Here is a 24,544-nt window from a genome sequence, read left to right as displayed (position 1 = left end):
GTGCGGAGAAAACAAAGCACGTGGAGTGGAACGACTAAAATCCTTGAATCCAACCTACCCCGTTGCTGGGGTTGCCGGAGTGGACCGAACTCCCATCCCATCCCATCCGGGGGCCTCCAGAACCTTCCTGAGGTTGGAGGAGGGAATGGGTGAATGAATGTGGGCCGAAACTGGAGAACCACCCACGGACCCGGACCCAGACCCAGACCCAGACCCAGCACCGCACCCCCGGGTTCGTTCGTTCGCAGCCGCCGCGGGGGGCAAACCCGTCATTTCAGCCGCCGGTTTTTTCCCCCAATGGACCGTTGGCAAGGGCAGGGCACTCGCCACCATTCCGCCTATTAAAAGGTGGCCGCCGCCGCCGCCCACCCCCACCACACACAGAGAGAACACACGCAAGGAGCACGAGGAGGAGGCAAAGGAAGCCGCCGCCGCCGCCCCGTCCCTCCTCGCCGGCCCGCCGCGACAGGTAGCAAGCAGCGGCCCCGATCTGTTCCCTTCCTTGTCTGCTTTTCACTTGTCTTGTTTCGTTCCTTCTGGCGGCGGCGGCGGCGGCGGCCTGCGAACCCTACCCGCCACTTCTCCGGGATGGAACGGCCGGCCCGCCCGGCTCGCCGCCGATCTGCTTTGCTTTGATGCGCGGCCTGGTTATCCCCCGGAATCTCCAACCCCACCCGCGCGCCCGCCTCGTTAGGTCCGCCCCTTCCGTGGCGCATGCTCAGCCGGACCGGACGGACAGGGGATCTCGTCGTTTCCTCCCTCCCTCCCTCCCTCCCTCCGGGAAACAAAGCGGGGGTTGCGGTAAAAATTACAACGTCTGCTCTTGGGGATTCTGGGTTTAGGCATGCATGTATGTACTCCCTCTGTAAACTAATATAAGAGCGTTTAGATCACTAATATAAGGGAGTATGTACTACGACCTCCGTCCGGAATTACTCGTCTCTGGATATGGGTGTATCTATCTAGAACTAAAATACATCTAGATACATCCATTTCTGCTACAAGTAATTCCGAACACGGAGGGACTAGTATGTTGCTAGGTGAACAAGCGCCAACATTTCACCTGCTCAAGGACCTGGTGAGCATCGCAAGGGACGCTGGTTTTCTCTTTATTTACCTGTATGTGTGTGTCCCGGAGCTTCGAGTGAATGGCAGGGATGCGACGCTTGCCTTTCTCATATCGCTCCGGAGAGTGACTCCGGCCTTATACTGGAGGGGGGCTGTTGGCTTGTCCTCAGTTTTCCCCCTACCTGGTGAAGATACCGTCGGCTTATATCAGCGTCCCGATGCGTGTTTGGCATTAAAAACCACTGTTTGTCACGCAAATAATATGTCCCGGTGCTAGTGTTGGACAGCATGTTGGATGATGAGGTCAAGCGCAATAGGCGCACAATAAGCATGACTTCTTATGTTTGTTTTTCCTATTATTGTTACAGAGTTTGGCTATTTCTTTTTATTAGAACATGAAATTGGTTGCTCTATTAGGCAACTCATGGTTTGTGTGCTGTGTCCTGGAGCTTCGAGTGAAGAGCAGGGTTGCAATGCCTGCCTTTCTCATAATGCTCCGAAAGTAATTATGGCCTTCTCATGAAGGGAGTGGATGGCCTGTCCCCATTTCTCTTTGTTGGTAAATATACTGTTGGCGTATATCAGCACGGCATTTTCATAAAAAATTAAGAAGGTTGATTTAGGTCGAGGCGGGTATCTTTTTTCGCAAAGAGCCTTTCTGTTTCCCGTGTCCCTAGTCTGGGTGTCAATCGTTTATCATGAAATTAGTTGTTATCTTGAGCAAGCAACAAAAGGGTGTTGATGTCGTGTATTGTGTCCTGGAGCTTCGAGTGAAGGGCAGGAGTGCAATGCCTGCCTTTCTCATACTGCTCCAAGAGTAATTATGGCCTTCTCACGAAGGGAGTGGATGGCCTGTCCCCATTTTGCTTTCTTGGTAAAGATACCGTTGGCTTATATCAGCAGAACATTTTCATACAAAATTAAGAAGCTTGATCTAGGTTCAGACGGGTATCTGCGCAATAGAGCCTTTCTGTTTCCTGTGTCTCTAGTCTGGGTGTTCAAGTAACAAAGGGGCGTTGATGTTGTGTATTGTGTCCTGGAGCTTCGAGTGAAGGGCAGGAGTGCAATGCCTGCCTTTCTCATGCTGCCCCAAAGAGTAACCGTGGCCCTCTCATGGAGAGAATGATGGTTTATCCCCATTTTTCTTCCTTGGTAAAGATACCATCGCCGTATATCACGAGCTCTTTGTCCTTAAGCTGTTCTTGTGGAAAACAATGGGTGCTTTTGCAGTGCTAGTGGCAGGATAGCATCCGACCCAATGCATAACTTCTTGTGTGCTGAATAATTGGTTGCATTAGATAGTGAGAATTTCAGTTCTATATTTTGTTACCTTTTCTTAAGTTGGGTTCAAATCACTGACTTGCTTCTTTGGGTCAGGTTTCAAGATGTCAACCTGCACGTTTGCGACCTCCTGCGTGCTCTTGGGCAATGCTCGAACAACCGATGCCCCCCAGAAAGTGGTCAAGAGCCGCCTGAGCTTCCTTGGCCGAGGCGCCGTGCAGGTGCCGAGCCTGAGGTCCTCCTCTTCCAAGAAGCTGGACGTCTCCGCGGCGGCCACGTACAAGGTGAAGCTGGTGACCCCGGAGGGGGACGAGCACGAGTTTGAGGCGCCGGACGACACCTACATCCTGGACTCGGCGGAGACGGCGGGGGTGGAGCTGCCCTACTCGTGCCGGGCGGGGGCATGCTCGACCTGCGCGGGCAAGATTGAGGCGGGCGCGGTGGACCAGTCGGACGGGTCGTTCCTGGACGACGCGCAGCAGGAGGAGGGCTACGTGCTGACGTGCGTCGCCTACCCCAAGTCGGACTGCGTCATCCACACCCACAAGGAGGGGGACCTGTATTAGGGGGCGTGCCGTGCTCCGCCCACATCTCTGGTGCCAGTTGGTTGTGTGTTGGGTAGAAGAAGGTGTGTCTGTCTGTAAAACCTTGATGGTTGTTTATCCCCTGCCTGGCTGCTGCCTGTGTGCGTGCGTGCTTTGGTCGTTGGTCGGAGGTGGTCAAGATTGTTGGGTGAAGCCACTACACCCACGGATGGAGAAGGCGAATAAAATGAGGGAACAGCTCGCTGTGACTGTGACGGCATTATAAAGCGGTTTCATGGTTTTTTGCGTGTGTCTTTGTGCCGTTTTTGCTGGTTCGTCGGGTTTCTTCCTATCTTTTGAAACCAATTCCAACTGGTATGGAGCTGCTGCTGCCCAGTAGTGTTAGTTAATTTGAATGCAGCATCTTGAGACACTTGTGATAAGACGATTTGCTGTGTGTGTGTGCGCGCGCGCCAAGAATGGCATCTCAGCATGTCAAAGTGGCTGGGGATGCTGATGATCCCTTCCTGTGGTGCTCTTTTTGTTTTTGTTTCTTGGACAGCGTTTCATTGCTAGTCCAAGTTTCTTATTTTGTTTCTGGCTTTGGTCCTATGTGTCTCCACAACCATTGACGCATTCAGTTTGGTTTGGTGGCCGGCCGAGGAGCGAGAGAGAGCCTCCGCTTGATTCCTTTTCCTTTTTTCTTTGTCCCTTGGCTCTGAGCTGGAGGGCTTGATTCCTTTTCCTTTTCTCTTTGTCCCTTGCCTCTGAGCTAGAGGTTGGCCAGTTCTTCGTTGGAGGTCTATCCTAAACTTCAGAATCTTCCTCTTCTTGGGTGTTCATTCTGGTTTTCCCTAATTAAACCGGTTCAGTCTCTCAGAGGTGCTCATAGGGGTTTCTCGAAGGTGCTCATAAGGGTGAGTGTATGCTTATGTACGTGAGCGACTTCGAATGAATTGAATTGTTGATTGTGCCGTAAAGGCCCTTATGCCCACGCCCTAATCGACCCCCCGAAGGAGTATGCGCTTCTAAAGGATCTCTAATACCGTGCCCAATTCCAAAGTTAGTTTGATACATGTGACCGGCAATGAGAAATGCAATAATAGCTAAATGATGGCGAGCCATGTCGGTCAGCCACAAACTTTCCCCCAAGAAGAGTTAGAATGGCAGTTCCCGCTCCTTGAGCGGTATCAAATATATATGATTACTTGAATCAGGGTTTTGGGCATAAATATTTCACTGACCCGTCAAAAGGGGTCCCAACCCCTGGGGTAATACATCTAAAAAATTATTCCATCGAACGTACTACCTCCTGGATGCGGGAATAGCAACATGATCTAAATGTCCAGTCGAAGCCAAAGAACTTACCTTGAAAAGTCATGACAAATGATGATTGAGACGAGGTTTCACGTTTTTGAACCACGAAAGGTTTGGTTTTCATTTGGGTTGTAGATGTAACTAACCCACTATTAAGGCTAATAGAAAAAGAGCTCCTCGGTTAAAATAAAATAAAATAAACCGGCGTTGTTAGGATTTTAGGTTTGATTTTTCTTATAAACTAGATCATCTCTCTTCTTCTTGGTGAACTGCCCCTGCCCACGACGAGGTTCTTGAAAAGAATCATTGGCGGCGACAAACACAGACTCAAAAGCATCAAAGCAGATGGATGGGGAGATTCCACAAAAGCCTCCGGGGGCTCAGTGGCACAGATCTCGCATAAACATCATACATACTGCCAGCAGCGCTTGCAATGGAAGGAGGCACGAATACTTTCTAGGAAACTTTCTTTTTCTTTTTGTATATATATAAATAAAAAACAGCAAGCCGAAATAGACCGGTGACCAGCCTTGCTGACCAAGCAACTAAAGGTAATAACAATAATAATAATTCCACACCAATATACTTGATGGAAGAAAATAATTATACATACACAGCCAGCGTTCTGCACTCTGCAGCCACACAACAGCCCAAGCCCACACCCGAAACCGGTGCGTCGGTCCTCCTCCGCGCGCACCGGCTAAATATCAACCAACATAGTAGTATATCACTAAGAACAAGCGGCGTCTTCTGTATTAAGCGATACAGGACCTACTTTTCCTTCATCCGGCAATGCCAAATCATCCGTAAAAACGGCCGCAGAAAGCTCGGGGAATACTTCAATGGAGGGGAGTCGGATACAAGCTCAATCATAGGAAAAGTGCAGAGACACGGAGTAAGACACGGCCCAAGGCTTAGAAGCACTTGCGGTGGACGATGGAGGGGCCAGATTCGTCGTACTCTCCCTTGGATATCCACATCTGCAAAAGGGAAAGGGATCAGGGCTACTTTCTTCAAAAGCTGGAAACTCAAGTAATACTTTGCTTTGTAGGAAAAGATTAATTTGCTTTCTGGTTGGTTTATGTAACAAGATGTTATTAAAAAGGAATAAGAAAAAGACATGTATCTTTTCCCCCAAAATAATAAGATGGTAAACACCATAACGACGAAACAAAATGGTCGCGTAAGCAAGTACCTGCTGGAATGTGCTGAGGGAGGCGAGGATGGAGCCACCGATCCAGACACTATACTTCCTCTCGGGAGGCGCCACGACCTTGATCTTCATGCTGCTCGGCGCGAGGGCGGTGATCTCCTTGCTCATCCTGTCGGCGATGCCGGGGAACATGGTCGTCCCTCCACTGAGCACAATGTTGCCGTAGAGGTCCTTCCTGATATCCACGTCGCACTTCATGATGGAGTTGTAGGTGGTCTCGTGGATCCCAGGAGCCTCCATGCCGATCAGCGACGGCTGGAACAGCACCTCCGGGCACCTGAACCTCTCGGCGCCGATCGTGATGACCTGCCCGTCAGGCAGTTCGTAGCTCTTCTCGACGGACGAGCTGCTCTTGGCGGTCTCCAGCTCCTGCTCGTAGTCAAGGGCGACGTAGGCGAGCTTCTCCTTTATATCTCTTACGATTTCCCGCTCAGCAGTTGTGGTGAAGGAATAGCCCCTCTCCGTGAGGATCTTCATCAGGGAGTCGGTCAGATCACGGCCCGCAAGATCCAGCCGGAGAATAGCATGAGGAAGTGCATATCCCTCATAAATCGGCACAGTATGGCTCACACCATCACCAGAATCAAGCACAATACCTGCACATCGCACGTTCAGGTCATACAATGACTGACGAAGGGATACAATTAAGTATACATAAACCCATCTTGAGTAGGGAAAAACAGACACGTACCTGTAGTACGACCACTGGCATATAGAGAAAGAACAGCTTGAATAGCCACATACATCGCTGGGGCATTGAATGTCTCGAACATGATTTGGGTCATCTTCTCTCTGTTTGCCTTTGGGTTCAGAGGAGCTTCTGTCAGCAAAACTGGATGTTCTTCAGGGGCAACACGCAGCTCATTGTAGAAGGTGTGATGCCAGATTTTCTCCATGTCATCCCAGTTGCTCACAATGCCATGCTCAATAGGGTATTTCAAGGTCAGGATACCCCTTTTTGACTGCGCTTCATCACCCACATAGGCATCTTTTTGGCCCATTCCAACCATGACACCTGTGTGCCGAGGGCGGCCAACTATACTAGGGAAAACTACTCTTGGGGCATCATCACCAGCAAAACCAGCCTACAGGAATGAGGTGTTTATTTTCCAAACAACAAATTTTCTGTGCTTAAAATTTGAATGAAACAAAGGGGTGAGCATCGAACCTTGACCATTCCAGTGCCATTGTCACACACAAGTGGCTGGATGTCCTCGCCGTCAGCCATTGGTCTGCACAAGACAATTGAAAACCTTCCCAATCATTTACTTGTTACATCAGATGTTCACTGCTAGGTATCTTGCTAATAAGAATTACGTCGATGAGCACAAAAACACAGAACTAACTGAATCATTTTAAGAAGCTGTCAATTTATCTCTACCTGACGTGCTCATCAACCTTATTCATCAAATATGTAACTAAAGCAATATTTCTGGTAATAAACTAATAACACAGTAAGGAGAAACTACAGCTGTATTTAGCAAAGTGTAGCTCTTGCTTTAAGGCTCTAAGCATAGCAAGTATTTTCATCACTAATGAGGCTAGTGGATAAAAGTAGGCTGGCAAAACTAATCAAAATTGTGAATAAGAAAGCACAGACCACTTCAATCACATTAATGGACCATTTATGCTTAATAGAAATAATAAAGAGAGCAATAAGCTGTCATAAGCTGTCCTTGCAGGCAGGCATGCTCTACCCATGTGCAACTATGCCTACCAAAGTTGAAAAAAACTATAGCTGTACTGGATCACAATTATTGCTGTTGCTGGACATCCAGCCTAGTACTAGTTATAAATCAACATTTTTAGTCATCCAGCCTAGAACTAGCTATAAATCAACATTTTTAGTCATCAAACACGATTTACGGAGCTGCAAGGTCCATGTGCCAGCAGCAGTGGTGGAATTCAAACTGGTTTTTGCACTATTAAGAACCACGCACTGAGGTACGGTGCCGAGCTATTCAATTAACGCCATTATGATATGATGTGATTAAGAAATATCAGACAGATATACTGATTAGGCTAAAAATTGGTGTGTTCCGTAATACATGAACCATTTTAAGACCGCAAGATGAGAGTATACACAATCAAGCATCATACATATAGTAGCAATCTTAAAAGTTGTACTAGAATGATGACGTGCACATCTAGAATTTAGACCGTACATTTCATAATGATGTCCCTGGGATACCACGGCATCTGAAATCAGCTCCCCAAGTTATTTGGTTTATGAAGTATTCAGGCAGGGTGAGATTTATTTTAGATTTGGACAGATCCAAGCCCAGCCATCTCATCTTACACAGAAGACAGTTGATGCCAAACCCATTTAAATGATTGAACTCTACACTTGGTTTCCCCTTGGATCAAGAAAGTAGCAAGTCGCCTCCCCGATTTAGACAATACTACTCCGGTGGCCTGGCAGATCCCATCGGGCCAAAGCAAAAGCTAGAACACTTGGACACTCTGTGCTTGCACCACGCCGCATCAAGCTTAACACCCAACGCAACAGCCGCTGGCTGGCTGGACCAGCAGCAACCGAAGGAGGAGCAGCCATTTCGCAGTGACTAACCAAATCAGAATCACCAGCCGCCGACGGGGCCGGAGGACCGTCGGATCGGTAGAACCCACCCGCGCGCACGGGCAGATCCACGCCGCCAGATAAACGGCACAGCAGGCTCTGCGGCCAGATCCGCGCCGCGCACGGAGCAGCTAGCAAAGGGGTTCGGGGACGCGTGGCAGGGAGGGAGGGAGGGATCGAACCTTGGGGAGCGGGGCGGCGGCGGGGACCGGAGGAGGAAGCGGAGAGGAGCTCGCTGGCGGAGACGGAGGCGTGGAAAGTGGTGGCGTCCTGCGCTGCGTGCGTTGGCGTTGGGTTTGGGTGCGTCGTGTTAAATACAGGGGAGGGGGAGGATCTGTGCTGTGCTGTGCTGTGCTGTGCTGTGGTTTGGTGTTCGCCGTTACGGAATTTCGAATTGAGGGGAAGATCTGGAGGACACGAGGGGCTATAATGGTGGGATCTCCAACGGATCTGCCCGCTGCCCCGGACCGCGCACAAGATCTGCACCTGCCAACGCACGTTCTCTCTTCCCCCCCATCTCATCTACCTGTCCTAAATCACAGCTTTCTCTCTATGTGGGCAACTCATCAAAACGCTCCTAAATGTGCGAACCAATCTATGGTGATTAGGAGGATAGTGGTATTCTCAAATTCTAGACTTGACATTGGTGCTCGTAGTATTCCTGGATTTATTTTAGGTTTTCGGTGGTGTTCGTTCGGTGGGAGGAGACGTTCCCACCGACTGCGAGGCGCATGTGGTGACTTCGTAAAATCTCAAGATGCTATGCCGGCTCAGTCTCTCGGAGGTGCTCATAGGGATAAGGTACGCGTGCGCGCATTCATAGGGATGAGCGTATGCTTGTACATGTGAGCGGCTTTTGATTGTACCATGTTAAAAAAAGTTCATAAATGTCAAAAAAGCGCGGACCTGGGTACTTTTTGTCATCCAACACCATTTCGCCGTCCAGTGTCGCGACAGGGCTGATCGAGATGGTCGCCATCGCGCTGGAGCCGAAGGACCTGTTGATGGCACGCAACACCTGCTGCCACGAACAGAAAATAGGAAGGACACTTTGGCAGTGGACGGTCACTCGGTACCTCCTCCGCCAAAAGCGTGTGCCCCGGCGGGTGTCGTTTGTTCAATCGTCGATGTAGTTGTATCTGCTATACTACTACGCCGCCCAACAGCTTGGTTTGCAGCAGGAGTCCGCGCCCACCATCATTGCCAGCCATCAAGTGCCGTTCAGTCTTGACCTCAACGGGGACTACACCTTCATGGAGCCTCAGTCACAGTCAACGGGTGCTAGTCTATTTGCGGATGCCGGCTATGCCTCCCTCGCCCTTAGGTGCACGGTCTTTGTTTGCCGGAATGTCTCAACCGGGCGCCATGACGGATGAGAAGGAGGCAATGATGAACACGATCCACGATAGTGGCGGACACAAAGATGGGAAGGTGGAGGACTCCCAGCCAGAGCCGGACACCTAGCACACACACACCCAAATATTGCACACCCAGTTGTTGGACATCGACCAGTCGGATGGTGTCCGGGCGACTTTTGGGTGCCGGGTGCAGACCCAAAGAAGAAGACGGGAGAAAATAACATGAAGAAGGATTAATTGTTGGTTGATGTGCGGTTGGTCACTAGCATTGATCTTATTCATTGCACAGAGCAAATTATCCGAACCTTTTGGGCAATTGTGCATGTTTGTTTCCATGAGCGAAAACGGGTGGTGGCCAAGATGGCAGAGAGGTTTGAGGACATCATGTCGAACGAGGAGGCATGCGTCAAGCGCAATGACGTGAAGGAGGAAAAGACGATGGAGAGGTTTGACGAGTTCATGGCGGCGCAAGGTAAGAAGATCAAATTTCAAAAGAAGAAAGTTGATACCGAGATGTTGACGATGAAGATGTTAGACTTGGATACCGATGCGGTGAAGATTGTGCAAGCGTATCGTGCTAGCAGGTTAGCACTACGTAGCCGCTTCGGAGGAATTGGCCAACGATTGAATACTTTGGCACGAAAAACCAGACTGGAAGGCAAATAAAGTCTTTTGCACAACAGGGCTGTCATCTTTTGGCATTGGTTGGATGTAAAAACTTGTTGAACATCCGGTGCTTTTTGGTTGTGATTGTATATGTTTGTACTGTTTGTGCATATGCTAAATTGCTATTGATCTACATATGCATATCAAATGGAGGAGGCTAGGCCCGAGGTGAACATTTAGTGCACCGGGTGGGATGTCCAGCTTCCCTACCGCTATCCATTGACACGTCCGGGCGTGTCCCGCGGACGTTCCGTGTTGGAGTTGTTCTAACATCATAAACCATTTTTCTATCACAAAATATAACAAGCGAACCTTTGTTGTGCAACTCTCTCGTGTGACGCATTGTACTCATAAATCATTTTTCTGTCGTAATATATAATTAATGAGTGAACATTTGCTCTGCAATTCTCTTGCGCGATGACACGTTGTACTAGTTAGGATGTTATGAGTGTTGTCGACTTCAACCTCAAGTACCAATGGACTATGAGGCCAAACCGCCGCAGAGTGGAGGAAAGAGGCCTCGTATCGGAGTGGCTAGGGTAGAGCTGTTGGCAACATAGCAATGGCGAAAGAGAGATCTCACCGGAGTTTTGGGAGATGTTCGACGCCCTTGGATATGACTAAGAAGAGGTGGCAACAATGTGCGGGATGATGATGAGGATGCGGTGATGCGGATAAGGTCAAGGTCGGATCGAGGAGGGTGACTTGAGGTCGCCTATGACATGGCTAATAGATAGAAGAAATTGATAGGTTCACCTGCTCACCAAGGTCGCCTATGATTTTAAGAAAATAACGACATATATATATATAAATATATATATATATATATATATATATATATATATATATATATATATATATATATATATAAGATCAGCATATGAGGATATTTTTTCTTCTTCTATAATTTACTTACTCCGCCCTGCTAACCTCGTCGCCTCTATGTCAACGGGTTCCTAGGCCTCGACGAACCCCCCGCGCTATGTGCACGTCGATGCCAACCTCAACCATGGTGCACGGTGTTGTGTGATAACCCACAAGTATATGGAATCACAACAATTTTCAAGGGTAGAATATTCAACCCAAATTTGTAGATTCGACACAAGGGAAGCCAAAGAATATTTGCAATTATTAGCAGCTGAGTTGTCAATTCAGCCACACCTGAAGATTAAATATCTGCAGCAAAGTGATCAGTAGCACAGTAATATGATAGTTTTGATAGTAGTGGTAATAGCAATAGTAACGGTAACACTGATAGCAATGATTTCGTAGCAGTTGTAACAGTAACAATAGCAGTAGTAACTTAGCAAGAACAACATGTAAGAAATTCGTAGGCATTGGATCTGTAGATTCGTTGGATGATATTCATCATATAACAGCCATAATCTAGGGCGATACAAAACTAGCTCCAGTTCATAAATATAATGTAGGCATGTATTCCATAAATAGTCATACGTGCTTATGGAAAGAACTTGCATGACATCTTTTGTCCTACCCTCCCGTGGCAGCGGGGTCCATAAAGAAACTAAGGGATATTAAGGCCTCCTTTTAATAGAGAATCGAAACAAAGCATTAACACATAGTGAATACATGAACTCCTCAAACACGGTCATCACTGGAAAGTATCCCGACTATTATCACTCTGGGGTTTATAGATCATAACACGTAATAGGTGAATATGACTTGCAAGATCGGATCTAGAACATAGATATAATGGTGAAAACATAAAAGGTTCAGATCTGAATTCATGGCACTTGGGCCCAAAGTGACAAGCATTAAGCATGACAAACTCATAACAACATCAATCACAAAACATAATGGATATTAGGGATCAAGCCCTAACAAAACTAACTCGATTACATGATGAATCTCATCCAACTCCTCACCTACTAGCGAGCCTACGGAGGAATTACTCACTCCCGGTGAGGAGCATCATGGAATTGGTGATGAAGGAGGGTTGGTGATGACGAAGATCGAAGATCCCCCTCTCCGGAGCCCCAAACGGACTCCAGATTTGGCCTCCCGATGAAGAATAGGAGGTGGCGGCGGCTCCGTATCGCGAAACAAGATAATTCTTCCTCTCTTATTTCTCTCTCCAAATTTAGGTATTAAGTAGTCGGAGTCAGGGTCTGCGGGGCCAATAGGTGGGCACAACCCACCTGGGCGCACCTGGAGGGGGAGGGGGCGCCCTAGTGGGTTGTGATCACCCAGGGGGGCCCCTCCGATGGTTCTTGCCTCCAGTATTTTTCTTTTATTCTGAAATAAAACTCCAAAAAGTTCCGTTCCATTCCTAGAACTTTTATTTCTGCACAAAAACAACACTATGGTAGTTCTGCTGAAAACAGCGTCAGTCCGGGTTAGCTTCATTCAAATCATGCAAATTAAAGTCCAAAACAAGAGGAAAAGTGTTAGGAAAAGTAGATACGATGGAGACTATCAACTCCCCAAGCTTAAACCTTTGCTTTCTCTCAAGCAATTCAGTTGACAACCTGAAAGTGAAAAAGTAAAACTTCTATAAACTCTTTTGCTCTTGTTTATTTAAATAAGCTTAAATAGCACCCAGGTTTTCAGCAAAGATTATGACCAACGATATCAACAATAACTCTTAAACACTATATTAACTCATGTTAATGGCATAATCAACTAGCGAGCAATAATAAGATATCTCAAATGGCAACACTTTGTCAAAAATAAGCATGATATAATATGACAACAGTGGTATCTTGCTAGCACTTTCTGAGACCACAAAACATAAAAGCAGAGCACCTCCAAAGTTTAAGCAGCAACTAAATATTATAATTCATGGTAGAAAAGATCCAGTCATGATGCATCCAACATTAACTATCACTACAAAAAAACCACGTCTGTGATGATACGTATTTGTCACAGTAGGTCACGTTTTCTGTCATGCATGTACATCCATGATGATTTTATGATAGAATCAAGATAGTCATACATGTGCTGTCATAGAAGTGTTCCATGACAATACCAAAATTATCATCACAGAAGTGTCCACTTCCATGACGATAAATCACGTGTCATGGAAGTGCTTTCATCAAGGGTAACGGACACGTGGCTTCCACCATAATAGGTTGCCGTTAAGCTATCGGGTTCCAGTTTGGATCCGATAACCCGTTACAGCCCAGACCAGTGGGGGTTTTCCACGTGTAAAATTCTCAATGGCTAGAGGAACCACGTGTTAGCTTCGCGTTGGGACAGATGTCATCCACTCATTAAACCGGAGGCGCCTATGATACGTCGACACATGGCAAGGCCCAATAGTGGCCCATTCAGATGAAAAGGCGAGCCCGTTTGACTTGGTCAAAAGGTAGCCGGCCGACCCACCGAAAGCCTGTTAACGGTCTGTTCGCATATAGCCCATTTACAGCCCGCTAACTCACGGCCCGTTATGACCTATCCGAATTAGGCCTAGTAGCGTCATCTGGGTCGTCCACTATGATTCCATCCCGTTGTAACTTCCGGCCCATGTATGGCCCATGAAGTCTTTCGGCCCATATGAGGCCCTTTGTAACTCTTGGTGTCGGGTGGTAGGTGTGACATATGCCAACGGGTGGCTTATCATTGTGGGAACCAGTAAGACATCGCCGGTGCCTGGAAGCGGGATAAGGCGAAGACATGCATGCCAGCGGATCTTACCCAGCTTCGGGGCTCTCCGTGGAGATAACACCCCTACTACTGCTCTGCGGGGTCTCCGCATGCTCACTAGATGAATCAAGTAGCTACACAACGCTCCTTGAGCTGTTTTTTGGGGGGGAGGAGGAAGAAAGGGCACGGCTAGCCTGCTTCTTCTCCTTGTGTGGTGTCTAGAACTAGCAGGGGGTCCAACCCTTTGCATGGGTGCCCCGGGGGGTTTATATAGGCCCACCCCCCGGGGGTACAATGGTAATCTGACTGGGCGCGGGGCCCAGCCGTCGGTGACTGCGCTCGCCGGCTTCTGCGCCGGCTGCTGGGGCCCGCCGACTGGTGGGTCCCGCCGGCTGCCGGCACCTCGGTCGACAGGCAGGCCCTACTGTCCAGGGCCTGGTCGGCGGCTGGTTACTGTGGCTTCATCTAGTTGACGAGAGCTTCATCGTGGTAAGCGCGGCCACAGTACCGCCGCCTGTCGGGCGATCGCCGTAGCCTTACCGCGTCTTGTCTCCTTAATGGGGCGTCTTCTTCGAGGGAGGCGGCAAGCCGGCTGCGGGGAGCCGGCTCTGTCTTGGGCCGACTGGTTGGAAGCGTGGCCGCCTTCGGTCGTCTCTCTGCTCAAAGGGGCCCACCGCCTGTGGGCCGCGCTGGCGGCCCGTCGTGGGTGAGGCCAGGGTCAACATGGCAACAGTGCTGCGCCGGACGGGTCATGCCTACCCCATATGGCGCACTGTGCTAGGCGTGCCCCGGGATTCGGGGGTGGCAGGCTCTTCTGTAGCCACGCCCCGTCGCCCCGCCGTTAGGTGGGTGCAAACTTTGTGGGTACGGTCTTGACTGCTTTACGGGGAGCCGGCTTCTTGGAGTCGGCCTTCTCATAGCCGGCTTCTTGGAGTCGGCCTTCTCATGAGGGCTAAAGCCGGACCGCCTTCCGAAAGCCGGCCTTGACCGCAGCCAGCTAGGGGAAGGCGGCCCATGTCTTGGATTCTTGAGAGCTGGGCAGGCTCGTAACTTTTTCAGAAGTGCCAGGGGAGGCCGGCTAGGCTACCCATGGCTATTTACTCCGACAGTAGTCCCCGAAGCTGATCGAGCTCCGAGGTGAGCAGGGGGACGAGAAGCTTGGTCAGCTTCCTATCCTGAAGAGCCGGCTTTGCGGGCGTACGCCGACTTCAGAGAGCCCCGCGTAGGCGGGAGGAGAGGGGACCTGCGTGCTGACCACGGGCCCTCTCGCGGCCACGTGGCGGCAGGATCCTGCGAGCGCACGCGCATGACGGGACGCTGCCGCAGGCCCGGGCCCGCCACTCGCGAGCCTTGGTCCGGGCGCGGGTCTTCCGTGGCCCACAGGGGCCGCTCGCCTTCTCAAGGCAATTTCGTCTCGCCGTTAAGGCTCGATAATCACGGGTCGTGGGGAGTGGGCACGATCGATCCCCACGCTTCCCCACGCCGTGCCTCCTCGGCTCCGCCACATGAGCCTATAAGTAGGGGGAGGAGGGAGAGCGACAGAGGTTCACGCGCTCCCTCCCGCTCCGTCCCTCCTAACCCTCGTCTTCCTTTCGCTGCCGCCGCAGCTTCCCGTCTCAGCGCCGTCGCGTCTCCACGCCACCTCGCTCCCATGGCATTGTCAAGCTCCTGGGACGGCTCCAACGTCCATGAAGACCACGTGGAGTTCCTTCGCCAGACCCGGCGCCTGCCCGGTGCCGACCGTGTACAGGTCCGCCTGGCGCCCGCGAAGGAGATCTCGCCGACGCCGGAGGAGGGCGAGCGGGTCGTATTCCGCTCGCACTGCCTGCACGGCTTCGGCCTCCCGGCGAGCGGGTTTCTGCGCTCCTTCCTCGACTTCTACAACCTCCAGCCGCATCACCTCACGCCCAATGCGGTGATGCTGCTGTCGGCCTTCGTCTCCCTGTGCGAAGGCTTCTTGGGGCTGCTCCCCACGCTGGAGCTCTGGGGAGAGTTCTTCCAGAGCAAGCTCGGCACAGTCGTCGCCGACGTGCCCGCCCCCTGCAGAGCCTTCATCGCCATGAGGAGGGCGAGCGAGAACAATCCGTTCCCGCCCATCCCCCTGATCCAGTCGGTAAAGGTCTGGCAGAGATCTTATTTCTATGTGAAGAACATCGCCGAGCAAGAAGACTACATCAACCTGCCGGCTTACGTAGCCGGCCCGCCGGCTGGGAGGCAGCCCTCGTGGAGCTTCCGGTCCCGGTCGTTGTCTTCGGCCGGGAACGCCGCCATCTCCCGGCTTCGGGTGCTGATTCAGTCGGAAGGCTTGCGCGGGGCCGACTTGGTGGCCGCCTTCATGGAGCGCCGGATCCTTCCTCTCCAAAGTCGGCCCCATATGATGTGTCAGATGAGCGCCGCTTCGACCCAAGCCGGCTGAGCACATGGGAGATGCCCCATGCGGAGGTGGTGCTCATGGTCAATTACATTGCCAACTACAAGCTTGGCGGGGACTGGCAATACGGCAAGGCGCCGTATTCTCGCGCCAATCCTCCACCCGTGGTAAGTTTCTCTCTTTATCTTCTTTTTTGTCGTCAGCCGGCTTCGTGACGGCCGACTTCTGACCAGTCGGTTCTTTGAGCAGAACCCTCTTCTTGCGCCGCCGGCCGGGGTGGCAGGGATTGAACGCCAGTATTGTTGGGGAACGTAGTAATTTCAAAAAATTTCCTACGCGCACACAGGATCATGTGATGCATAGCAACGAGAGGAGAGTGTTGTCTACGTACCCAACGCAGACCGACTGCGGAAGCGATGACACGACGTAGAGGAAGTAGTCGTACGTCTTCACGATCCAACCGATCAAGCACCAAAACTACGGCACCTCCGAGTTCGAGCACACGTTCAGCTCGATGACGATCCCCGGACTCCGATCCAGCAAAGTGTCGGGGAAGAGTTTCGTCAGCACGACGGCGTGGTGACGATCTTGATGAACTACAGCAGCAGGGCTTCGCCTAAACTCCGCTACAGTATTATCGAGGAATATGGTGGCAGGGGGCACCGCACACGGCTAAGGAATCGATCACGTGGATCAACTTGTGTCAACTTGTGTGTTTAGAGGTGCCCCTGCCTCCGTATATAAAGGATGGAGGAGGAGGAGGTCGGCCAAGGCAAAGGTGCGGCCAGGATAGGGAGTCCTACTAGGACTCCAAGTCCTAGTAGGAGTCCACCAAGAGGGGAGGAAGGGAGAAGGAATAGGAGGAGAAGGAGAGGTGGCCGGCCCCCTTTTCCCTAGTCCAATTCGGACTAGAGGGGAGGGGGGGCGCAGCCTTTTTCTCCTCTTCCCACTAAAGCCCATCAAGGCCCAATACTCTTCCCCGTATTCCCGTAACCCCCCGGTACTCCGAAAAATACCCGAATCACTCGGAACCTTTCCGAACTCCGAATATAGTCGTCCAATATATCGATCTTTACGTCTCGACCATTTCGAGACTCCTCGTCATGTCCCCGATCTCATCCGGGACTCCGAACTCCTTCGGTACATCAAAACTCATAAACTCATAATATAACTGTCATCGAAACCTTAAGCGTGCGGACCCTACGGGTTCGAGAACAATGTAGACATGACCAAGACACGTTTCCGGTCAATAACCAATAGCGGGACCTGGATGCCCATATTGGCTCCTACATATTCTACGAAGATCTTTATCGGTCAGACCGCATAACGACATACGTTGTTCCCTTTGTCATCGGTATGTTACTTGCCCGAGGTTTGATCGTCGGTATTCAATACCTAGTTCAATCTCGTTACCGGCAAGTCTCTTTACTCGTTCCGTAATACATCATCTCACAACTAACATATTAGTTGCAGTGCTTGCAAGGCTTATGTGATGTGCATTACCGAGAGGGCCCAGAGATACCTCTCCGACAATCGGAGTGACAAATCCTAATCTCGAAATACGCCAACCCAACATCTACCTTTGGAGACACCTGTAATGCTCCTTTATAATCACCCATTTACGTTGTGACGTTTGGTAGCACCCAAAGTGTTCCTCCGGCAAACGGGAGTTGCATAATCTCATAGTCATAGGAACATGTATAAGTCATGAAGAAAGCAATAGCAACATACTAAACGATCAGGTGCTAAGCTAATGGAATGGGTCATGTCAATCAGATCATTCAACTAATGATGTGACCTCGTTAATCAAATAACAACTCATTGTTTATGGTCAGGAAACATAACCATCTTTGATTAACGAGCTAGTCAAGTAGAGGCATACTAGTGACACTCTGTTTGTCTATGTATTCACACATGTATTATGTTTCCGGTTAATACAATTCTAGCATGAATAATAAACATTTATCATGATATAAGGAAATAAATAATAACTTTATTATTGCCTCTAGGGCATATTTCCTTCAGTCTCCCACTTGCACTAGAGTCAATAATCTAGTTCACATCGCCATGTGATTTAACAGCAATAGTTCACATCACCATGTGATTAACACCCAAAGGGTTTACTAGATTCAGTAATCTAGTTCACATCGCTATGTGATTAACACCCAAGGAGTACTAAGGTGTGATCATGTTTTGCTTGTGAGAGAATCTTAGTCAACGGGTATGTCATATACAGATCCGTAAGTATTTTGCGAATTCTATGTCTACAATGCTCTGCACGGAGCTACTCTAGCTAATTGCTCCCACTTTCAATATGTATCTAGATCAAGACTTAGAGTCATCTAGATTAGTGTCAAACTTGCATCGGCGTAACCTTTTTACGACGAACCTTTTTCCATAATCGAGAAACATATCCTTATTCCACTAAGGACAATTTTGACCGCTCTCCAGTGATCTACTCCTAGATCACTATTGTACTCCCTTGCCAAACTCAGTGGTATGGCATACAATAGATCTGGTATACAGCATGGCATACTTTATAGAACCTATTGACTGAGGCATAGGGAATGACTTTCATTCTCTTTCTATTTTCTGCCGTGGTCGGGCTTTGAGTCTTACTCAACTTAACACCTTGCAACACAGGCAAGAACTCCTTCTTTGACTGTTCCATTTTGAACTATTTCAAAAAATTTATCAAGGTATGTATTCATTGAAAAAATCTTATCAAGCGTCTTCATCTATCTATATAGATCTTGATGCTCAATGTGTAAGCAGCTTCACCAAGGTCTTTCTTTCAAAAACTTTTATTCAAGTATCCTTTCATGCTTTGCAGAATAATTCTACATTATTTCCGATCAACAATATGTCATTCACATATACTTATCAGAAATGTTGTAGTGCTCCCACTCACTTTCTTGTAAATACAGGCTTCACTGTAAGTCTGTACAATAACTATATGCTTTGATCAACTTATCAAAGCGTATATTCCAACTCCGAGATTCTTGCACCAGTCCATAAATGGATCGCTGGAGCTTGCACACTTTGTTAGCTCCCTTTGGATCGACAAAACCTTCCGGTTGCATCATATACAACTCTTCTTCCAGAAATCCATTCAGGAATGCAGTTTTGACATCCATCTGCCAAATTTCATAATCATAAAATGCGGCAATTGCTAACATGATTCGGACAGACTTTTAAGCATCGATACGAGTAAGAAAATCTCATCGTATTCAACACCTTGAACTTTGTCAAAAACCCTTTTCGACAAGTCTAGCTTTGTAGATAGTAACACTACTATCAACGTCCGTCTTCCTCTTGAAGATCCATTTATTCTTAATGACTCACCGATCATCGGGCAAGTCAATCAAAGTCTACACTTTGTTCTCATACATGGATCATATCTCAGATTTCATGGCCTCAAGCCATTTCGTGGAATCTGGGCTCATCATTGCTTCCTCATAGTTCGTAGGTTCATCATGGTCTAGTAACATGACTTCCAGAACATGATTACCGTACCACTCTGGTGCGGATCTTACTCTGGAAGACCTACGAGGTTTGGTAGTAACTTGATCTGAAGTTTGATGATCATCATCATTAACTTCCTCACTTATTGGTGTAGGAATCACTGGAACTGATTTCTGTGATGAACTACTTTCCAATAGGGGAGAAGGTATAATTACCTTATCAAGTTCTACTCTCCTCCCACTCACTTCTTTCGAGAGAAACTCCTTCTCTGGAAAGGATCCATTTTAGCAACGAATGTCTTGCCTTCGGATCTGTGATAGAAGGTGTACCCAACAATTTCCTTTGGGTATGAAGACGCACTTCTCCGATTTGGGTTCGAGCTTATCAGGATGAAACCTTTTTCACATAAGCATCGCAGCCCCAAACTTTAAGAAACAACAGGTTAGGTTTACTGCTAAACCATAGTTCATACAGTGTCGTCTCAACGGATTTAGATGGTGCCCTATTTTAAAACGTGAATGCAGCTGTCTCTAATGCATAACCCCAAAACGATAGTGGTAAAGAGATATCATAGATCGCACCATATCAAATAAAGTGCGGTTACGACGTTCGGACACACCATAACGATGTGGTGTTCCAGGTGGCGTGAGCTGTGAAACTATTCCACATTGTTTTAATTGAAGACCAAACTCGTAACTCAAATATTTGTCTCCGCGATCAGATCGCAGAAACTTTATTTTCTTGTTACGATGATTTTTCCACTTCACTCTGAAATTCTTTGAACCTTTCAACTATTTCAGACTTATGTTTTATCAAGTAGATATACCCATATCTGCTCAAATCATCTTGTGAAGGTCAGAAAACAACGATGCTTGCCACGAGCAACAACACTCATTGGATCGCATACATCGGTATGTATTATTTCCAACAAGTCAGTAACTCGTTCCATTGTTCCGAAGAACGGAGTTTTAGTCATCTTGCCCAAAAGGCACGGTTCGCAAGCATCAAATGATTCATAACCAAGTGATTCCGAAAATCCATCTTTATGGAGTTTCTTCATGCGCTTTACACCGATATGACCCAAACGGCAGTGCCACAAATAAGTTGCACTATCATTATTAACTTTGCATCTTTTGGCATCAATATTATGAATATGTGTATCACTACGATCGAGATCCAATGAACCATTTTCATTGGGTGTGTAACCATATAAGGTTTTATTCATGTAAATAGAACAACAGTTTATTCTCTTACTTAAATGAGTAACCTTATTGCAATAAACATGATCAAATCATATTCATGCTCAACGCAAACACCAAATAACATTTATTTAGGTTCAACACTAATCCCGAAAGAATAGGGAGTGTGCGATGATGATCATATCAATCTTGAAACTACTTTCAACACACATCATCACTTCACCCTTAACTAGTTTCTGTTTATTCTGCAACTCCCGTTTCGAGTTACTACTCTTAGCAACTGAACCAGTACCAAATACCGAGGGGTTGCTATAAACACTAGTAAAGCACACATCAAACACCTGTATATCAAATATACCCTTTTTCACTTTGCCATCCTTCTTATCCACCAAATATTTAGGGTAGTTCCGCTTCCAGTGACCATTTCCTTTGCAGTGTAAGCACTCAGTTTCAGGCTTTGGTTCAGCTTTGGGCTTCTTCGTGGGAGTGACAACTTGCTTGTCAATCTACTTGAAGTTCCCCTTTCTTTCCCTTGCATACTATAGTTCATCACGAAGTTCTACTAACTTGGTGATGGTGACTAGAGAATTCTGTCAATCACTATCTTATCTGGAAGTTTAACTCCCACTTGATTCAAGCGATTGAAGTACCCAGACAATCTGAGCACATGCTCACTAGTTGAGCGATTCTCCTCCATCTTCTAGCTATAGAACTTGTTGGAGACTTCATATCTCTCAACTCGGGTATTTGCTTGAAATATTAATTTCAATTCCTGGAACATCTCATATGGTCCATGACGTTCAAAACGTCTTTGAAGTCCCGATTCTAAGCCGTTAAGCATGGTGCACTAAACTATCAAGTAGTCATCATATTGAGCTAGCCAGACGTTCATAACTTCTGCATCTGCTCCTGCAATAGGTCTGTCACCTAGCGGTGCATTAAGGACATAATTCTTCTGTGCAGCAATGAGGATTTAACCTCAGATCACGGATCAAATCCGCAACATTGCTACTAACATTTTTCAACACAATTTTCTCTAGGAACATATCAAAATAAACACAGGGAAGCAACAACGCGAGCTATTGATCTACAACATGATTTGCAAAATACTACCAGGACTAAGTTCATGATAAATTTAAGTTTAATTTAATCATATTACTTAAGAACTCCCACTTAGATAGACATCCCTCTAATCCTCTAAGTGATCACGTGATCCAAATCAACTAAACCATGTCCGATCATCACGTGAGATGGAGTAGTTTCATCGGTGAACATCATTATGTTGATCATATCTACTATATGATTCACGCTCGACCTTTCGGTCTCCGTGTTCCGAGGCCATATCTGCATATGCTAGGCTCGTCAAGTTTAACCTGAGTATTCTGCGTGCGCAACTATTTTGCACCCGTTGTATTTGAACGTAGAGCCTATCACACCCGATCATCACGTGGTGTCTCAGCACGAAGAACTTTTGCAACGGTGCATACTCAGGGAGAACACTTCTTGATAATTTAGTGAGAGATCATCTTATAATGCTACCGTCAATCAAAGCAAGATAAGATGCATAAAAAGATAAACATCACATGCAATCAATATAAGTGATATGATATGGCCATCATTGTGCTTGTGATCTCCATCTCCGAAGCACCGTCATGATCACCATCGTCACCGGCGCGACACCTTGATCTCCATCGTAGCATCGTTGTCGTCTTGCCAATCTTATGCTTCCACGACTATCACTACCGTTTAGTAATAAAGTAAAGCATTACATCGCGATTGCATTGCATACAATAAAGCGACAACCATATGGCTCCTGCCAGTTGCCGATAACTTGGTTACAAAACATGATCATCTCATACAATAAAATTCAGCATCATGCCTTGACCATATCACATCACAACATGCCCTGCAAAAACAAGTTAGACGTCCTCTACTTTGTTGTTGCATGTTTTACGTGGCTGCTACGGGCTTAAGTAAGAACCAATCTCACCTACGCATCAAAACCACAACGATAGTTTGTCAAATAGACTCCGTTTTAACCTTCGCAAGGACCGGGCGTAGCCATACTTGGTTCAACTAAAGTTGGAGAGGCAGTCGCCCGCAAGCCATCTCTGTGCAATGCACGTCGAGGGAACCGGTCTCGCGTAAGCGTACGCGTAAGGTTGGTCTGGGTCGTCTCGTCCAACAATACCGCCGAACCAAAATATGACATGCTGGTAGGCAGTATGACTTGTATCGTCCACAACTCACTTGTGTTCTACTCGTGCATATAACATCAACATAAATAACCTGGCTCGGATGCCACTGTTGGGGAACGTAGTAATTTCAAAAAATTTCCTACGCGCACACAGGATCATGTGATGCATAGCAACGAGAGGAGAGTGTTGTCTACGTACCCAACGCAGACCGACTGCGGAAGCGATGACACGACATAGAGGAAGTAGTCGTACGTCTTCACGATCCAACCGATCAAGCACCGAAACTACGGCACCTCCGAGTTCGAGCACACGTTCAGCTCGATGACGATCCCCGGACTCCGATCCAGCAAAGTGTCGGGGAAGAGTTTCGTCAGCACGACGGCGTGGTGACGATCTTGATGAACTACAGCAGCAGGGCTTCGCCTAAACTCCGCTACAGTATTATCGAGGAATATGGTGGCAGGGGGCACCGCACACGGCTAAGAAATCGATCACGTGGATCAACTTGTGTCAACTTATGTGTTTAGAGGTGCCCCTGCCTCCGTATATAAAGGATGGAGGAGGAGGAGGTCGGCCAAGGCAAAGGTGCGGCCAGGATAGGGAGTCCTACTAGGACTCCAAGTCCTAGTAGGAGTCCACCAAGAGGGGAGGAAGGGAGAAGGAATAGGAGGAGAAGGAGAGGTGGCCGGCCCCCTTTTCCCTAGTCCAATTCGGACTAGAGGGGAGGGGGGGCGCAACCTTTTTCTCCTCTTCCCACTAAAGCCCATCAAGGCCCAATACTCTTCCCCGTATTCCCGTAACCCCCCGGTACTCCGAAAAATACCCGAATCACTCGGAACCTTTCCGAACTCCGAATATAGTCGTCCAATATATCGATCTTTACGTCTCGACCATTTCGAGACTCCTCGTCATGTCCCCGATCTCATCCGGGACTCCGAACTCCTTCGGTACATCAAAACTCATAAACTCATAATATAACTGTCATCGAAACCTTAAGCGTGCGGACCCTACGGGTTCGAGAACAATGTAGACATGACCAAGACACGTTTCCGGTCAATAACCAATAGCGGGACCTGGATGCCCATATTGGCTCCTACATATTCTACGAAGATCTTTATCGGTCAGACCGCATAACGACATACGTTGTTCCCTTTGTCATCGGTATGTTACTTGCCCGAGGTTTGATCGTCGGTATCCAATACCTAGTTCAATCTCGTTACCGGCAAGTCTCTTTACTCGTTCCGTAATACATCATCTCACAACTAACATATTAGTTGCAGTGCTTGCAAGGCTTATGTGATGTGCATTACCGAGAGGGCCCAGAGATACCTCTCCGACAATCGGAGTGACAAATCCTAATCTCGAAATACGCCAACCCAACATCTACCTTTGGAGACACCTGTAATGCTCCTTTATAATCACCCATTTACGTTGTGACGTTTGGTAGCACCCAAAGTGTTCCTCCGGCAAACGGGAGTTGCATAATCTCATAGTCATAGGAACATGTATAAGTCATGAAGAAAGCAATAGCAACATACTAAACGATCAGGTGCTAAGCTAATGGAATGGGTCATGTCAATCAGATCATTCAACTAATGATGTGACCTCATTAATCAAATAACAACTCATTGTTCATGGTCAGGAAACATAACCATCTTTGATTAACGAGCTAGTCAAGTAGAGGCATACTAGTGACACTC

At 48.0% G+C, this 24,544-nt stretch overlaps 2 protein-coding genes across 2 annotated transcripts; one reads left to right on the top strand and one right to left on the bottom strand.

Annotated features, from left to right (window-relative positions):
• The first annotated feature begins 313 nt into the window (after positions 1 to 313).
• On the top strand, positions 314 to 3,183 carry LOC119287544 (ferredoxin-3, chloroplastic-like). The gene is made up of 2 exons (XM_037567100.1): positions 314 to 469; positions 2,446 to 3,183. Exon 2 carries the CDS (start codon positions 2,454 to 2,456, stop codon positions 2,913 to 2,915), a length of 462 nt encoding a protein of 153 aa, XP_037422997.1. The 5' UTR covers positions 314 to 469; positions 2,446 to 2,453; the 3' UTR covers positions 2,916 to 3,183.
• A 1,541-nt stretch (positions 3,184 to 4,724) lies between these two features.
• On the bottom strand, positions 4,725 to 8,320 carry LOC119287543 (actin-3-like). The gene is made up of 5 exons (XM_037567099.1): positions 8,164 to 8,320; positions 6,572 to 6,635; positions 6,095 to 6,488; positions 5,386 to 5,999; positions 4,725 to 5,170 (listed from the first exon to the last, which is right to left on the bottom strand). Exons 2-5 carry the CDS (start codon positions 6,629 to 6,631, stop codon positions 5,105 to 5,107), a joined length of 1,134 nt encoding a protein of 377 aa, XP_037422996.1. The 5' UTR covers positions 6,632 to 6,635; positions 8,164 to 8,320; the 3' UTR covers positions 4,725 to 5,104.
• Between the last annotated feature and the right edge of the window lie 16,224 nt (positions 8,321 to 24,544).

This window comes from Triticum dicoccoides, chromosome 4A (assembly GCF_002162155.2).
Source record: "Triticum dicoccoides isolate Atlit2015 ecotype Zavitan chromosome 4A, WEW_v2.0, whole genome shotgun sequence".
Classification (NCBI taxonomy): domain Eukaryota; kingdom Viridiplantae; phylum Streptophyta; class Magnoliopsida; order Poales; family Poaceae; genus Triticum; species Triticum dicoccoides.
Note: the sequence above shows the minus strand (reverse complement) of the source record. Positions and strands in the feature narration are given on the sequence as shown.

What these genes read in the sequence shown, in the direction of transcription:
- LOC119287544 (XM_037567100.1), top strand. Translation starts at nt 2,454, where the DNA reads ATGTCAACCTGCACGTTTGCGACCTCCTGCGTGCTCTTGGGCAATGCT.
- LOC119287543 (XM_037567099.1), bottom strand. Translation starts at nt 6,631, where the DNA reads ATGGCTGACGGCGAGGACATCCAGCCACTTGTGTGTGACAATGGCACT. An exon ending in TGCCAGTGGTCGTACTACAG is followed by an intron (nt 6,000 to 6,094) that starts GTACGTGTCTGT and finishes TGCGATGTGCAG; the next exon opens with GTATTGTGCTTGATTCTGGT. An exon ending in CCCTCAGCACATTCCAGCAG is followed by an intron (nt 5,171 to 5,385) that starts GTACTTGCTTAC and finishes TCCCTTTTGCAG; the next exon opens with ATGTGGATATCCAAGGGAGA.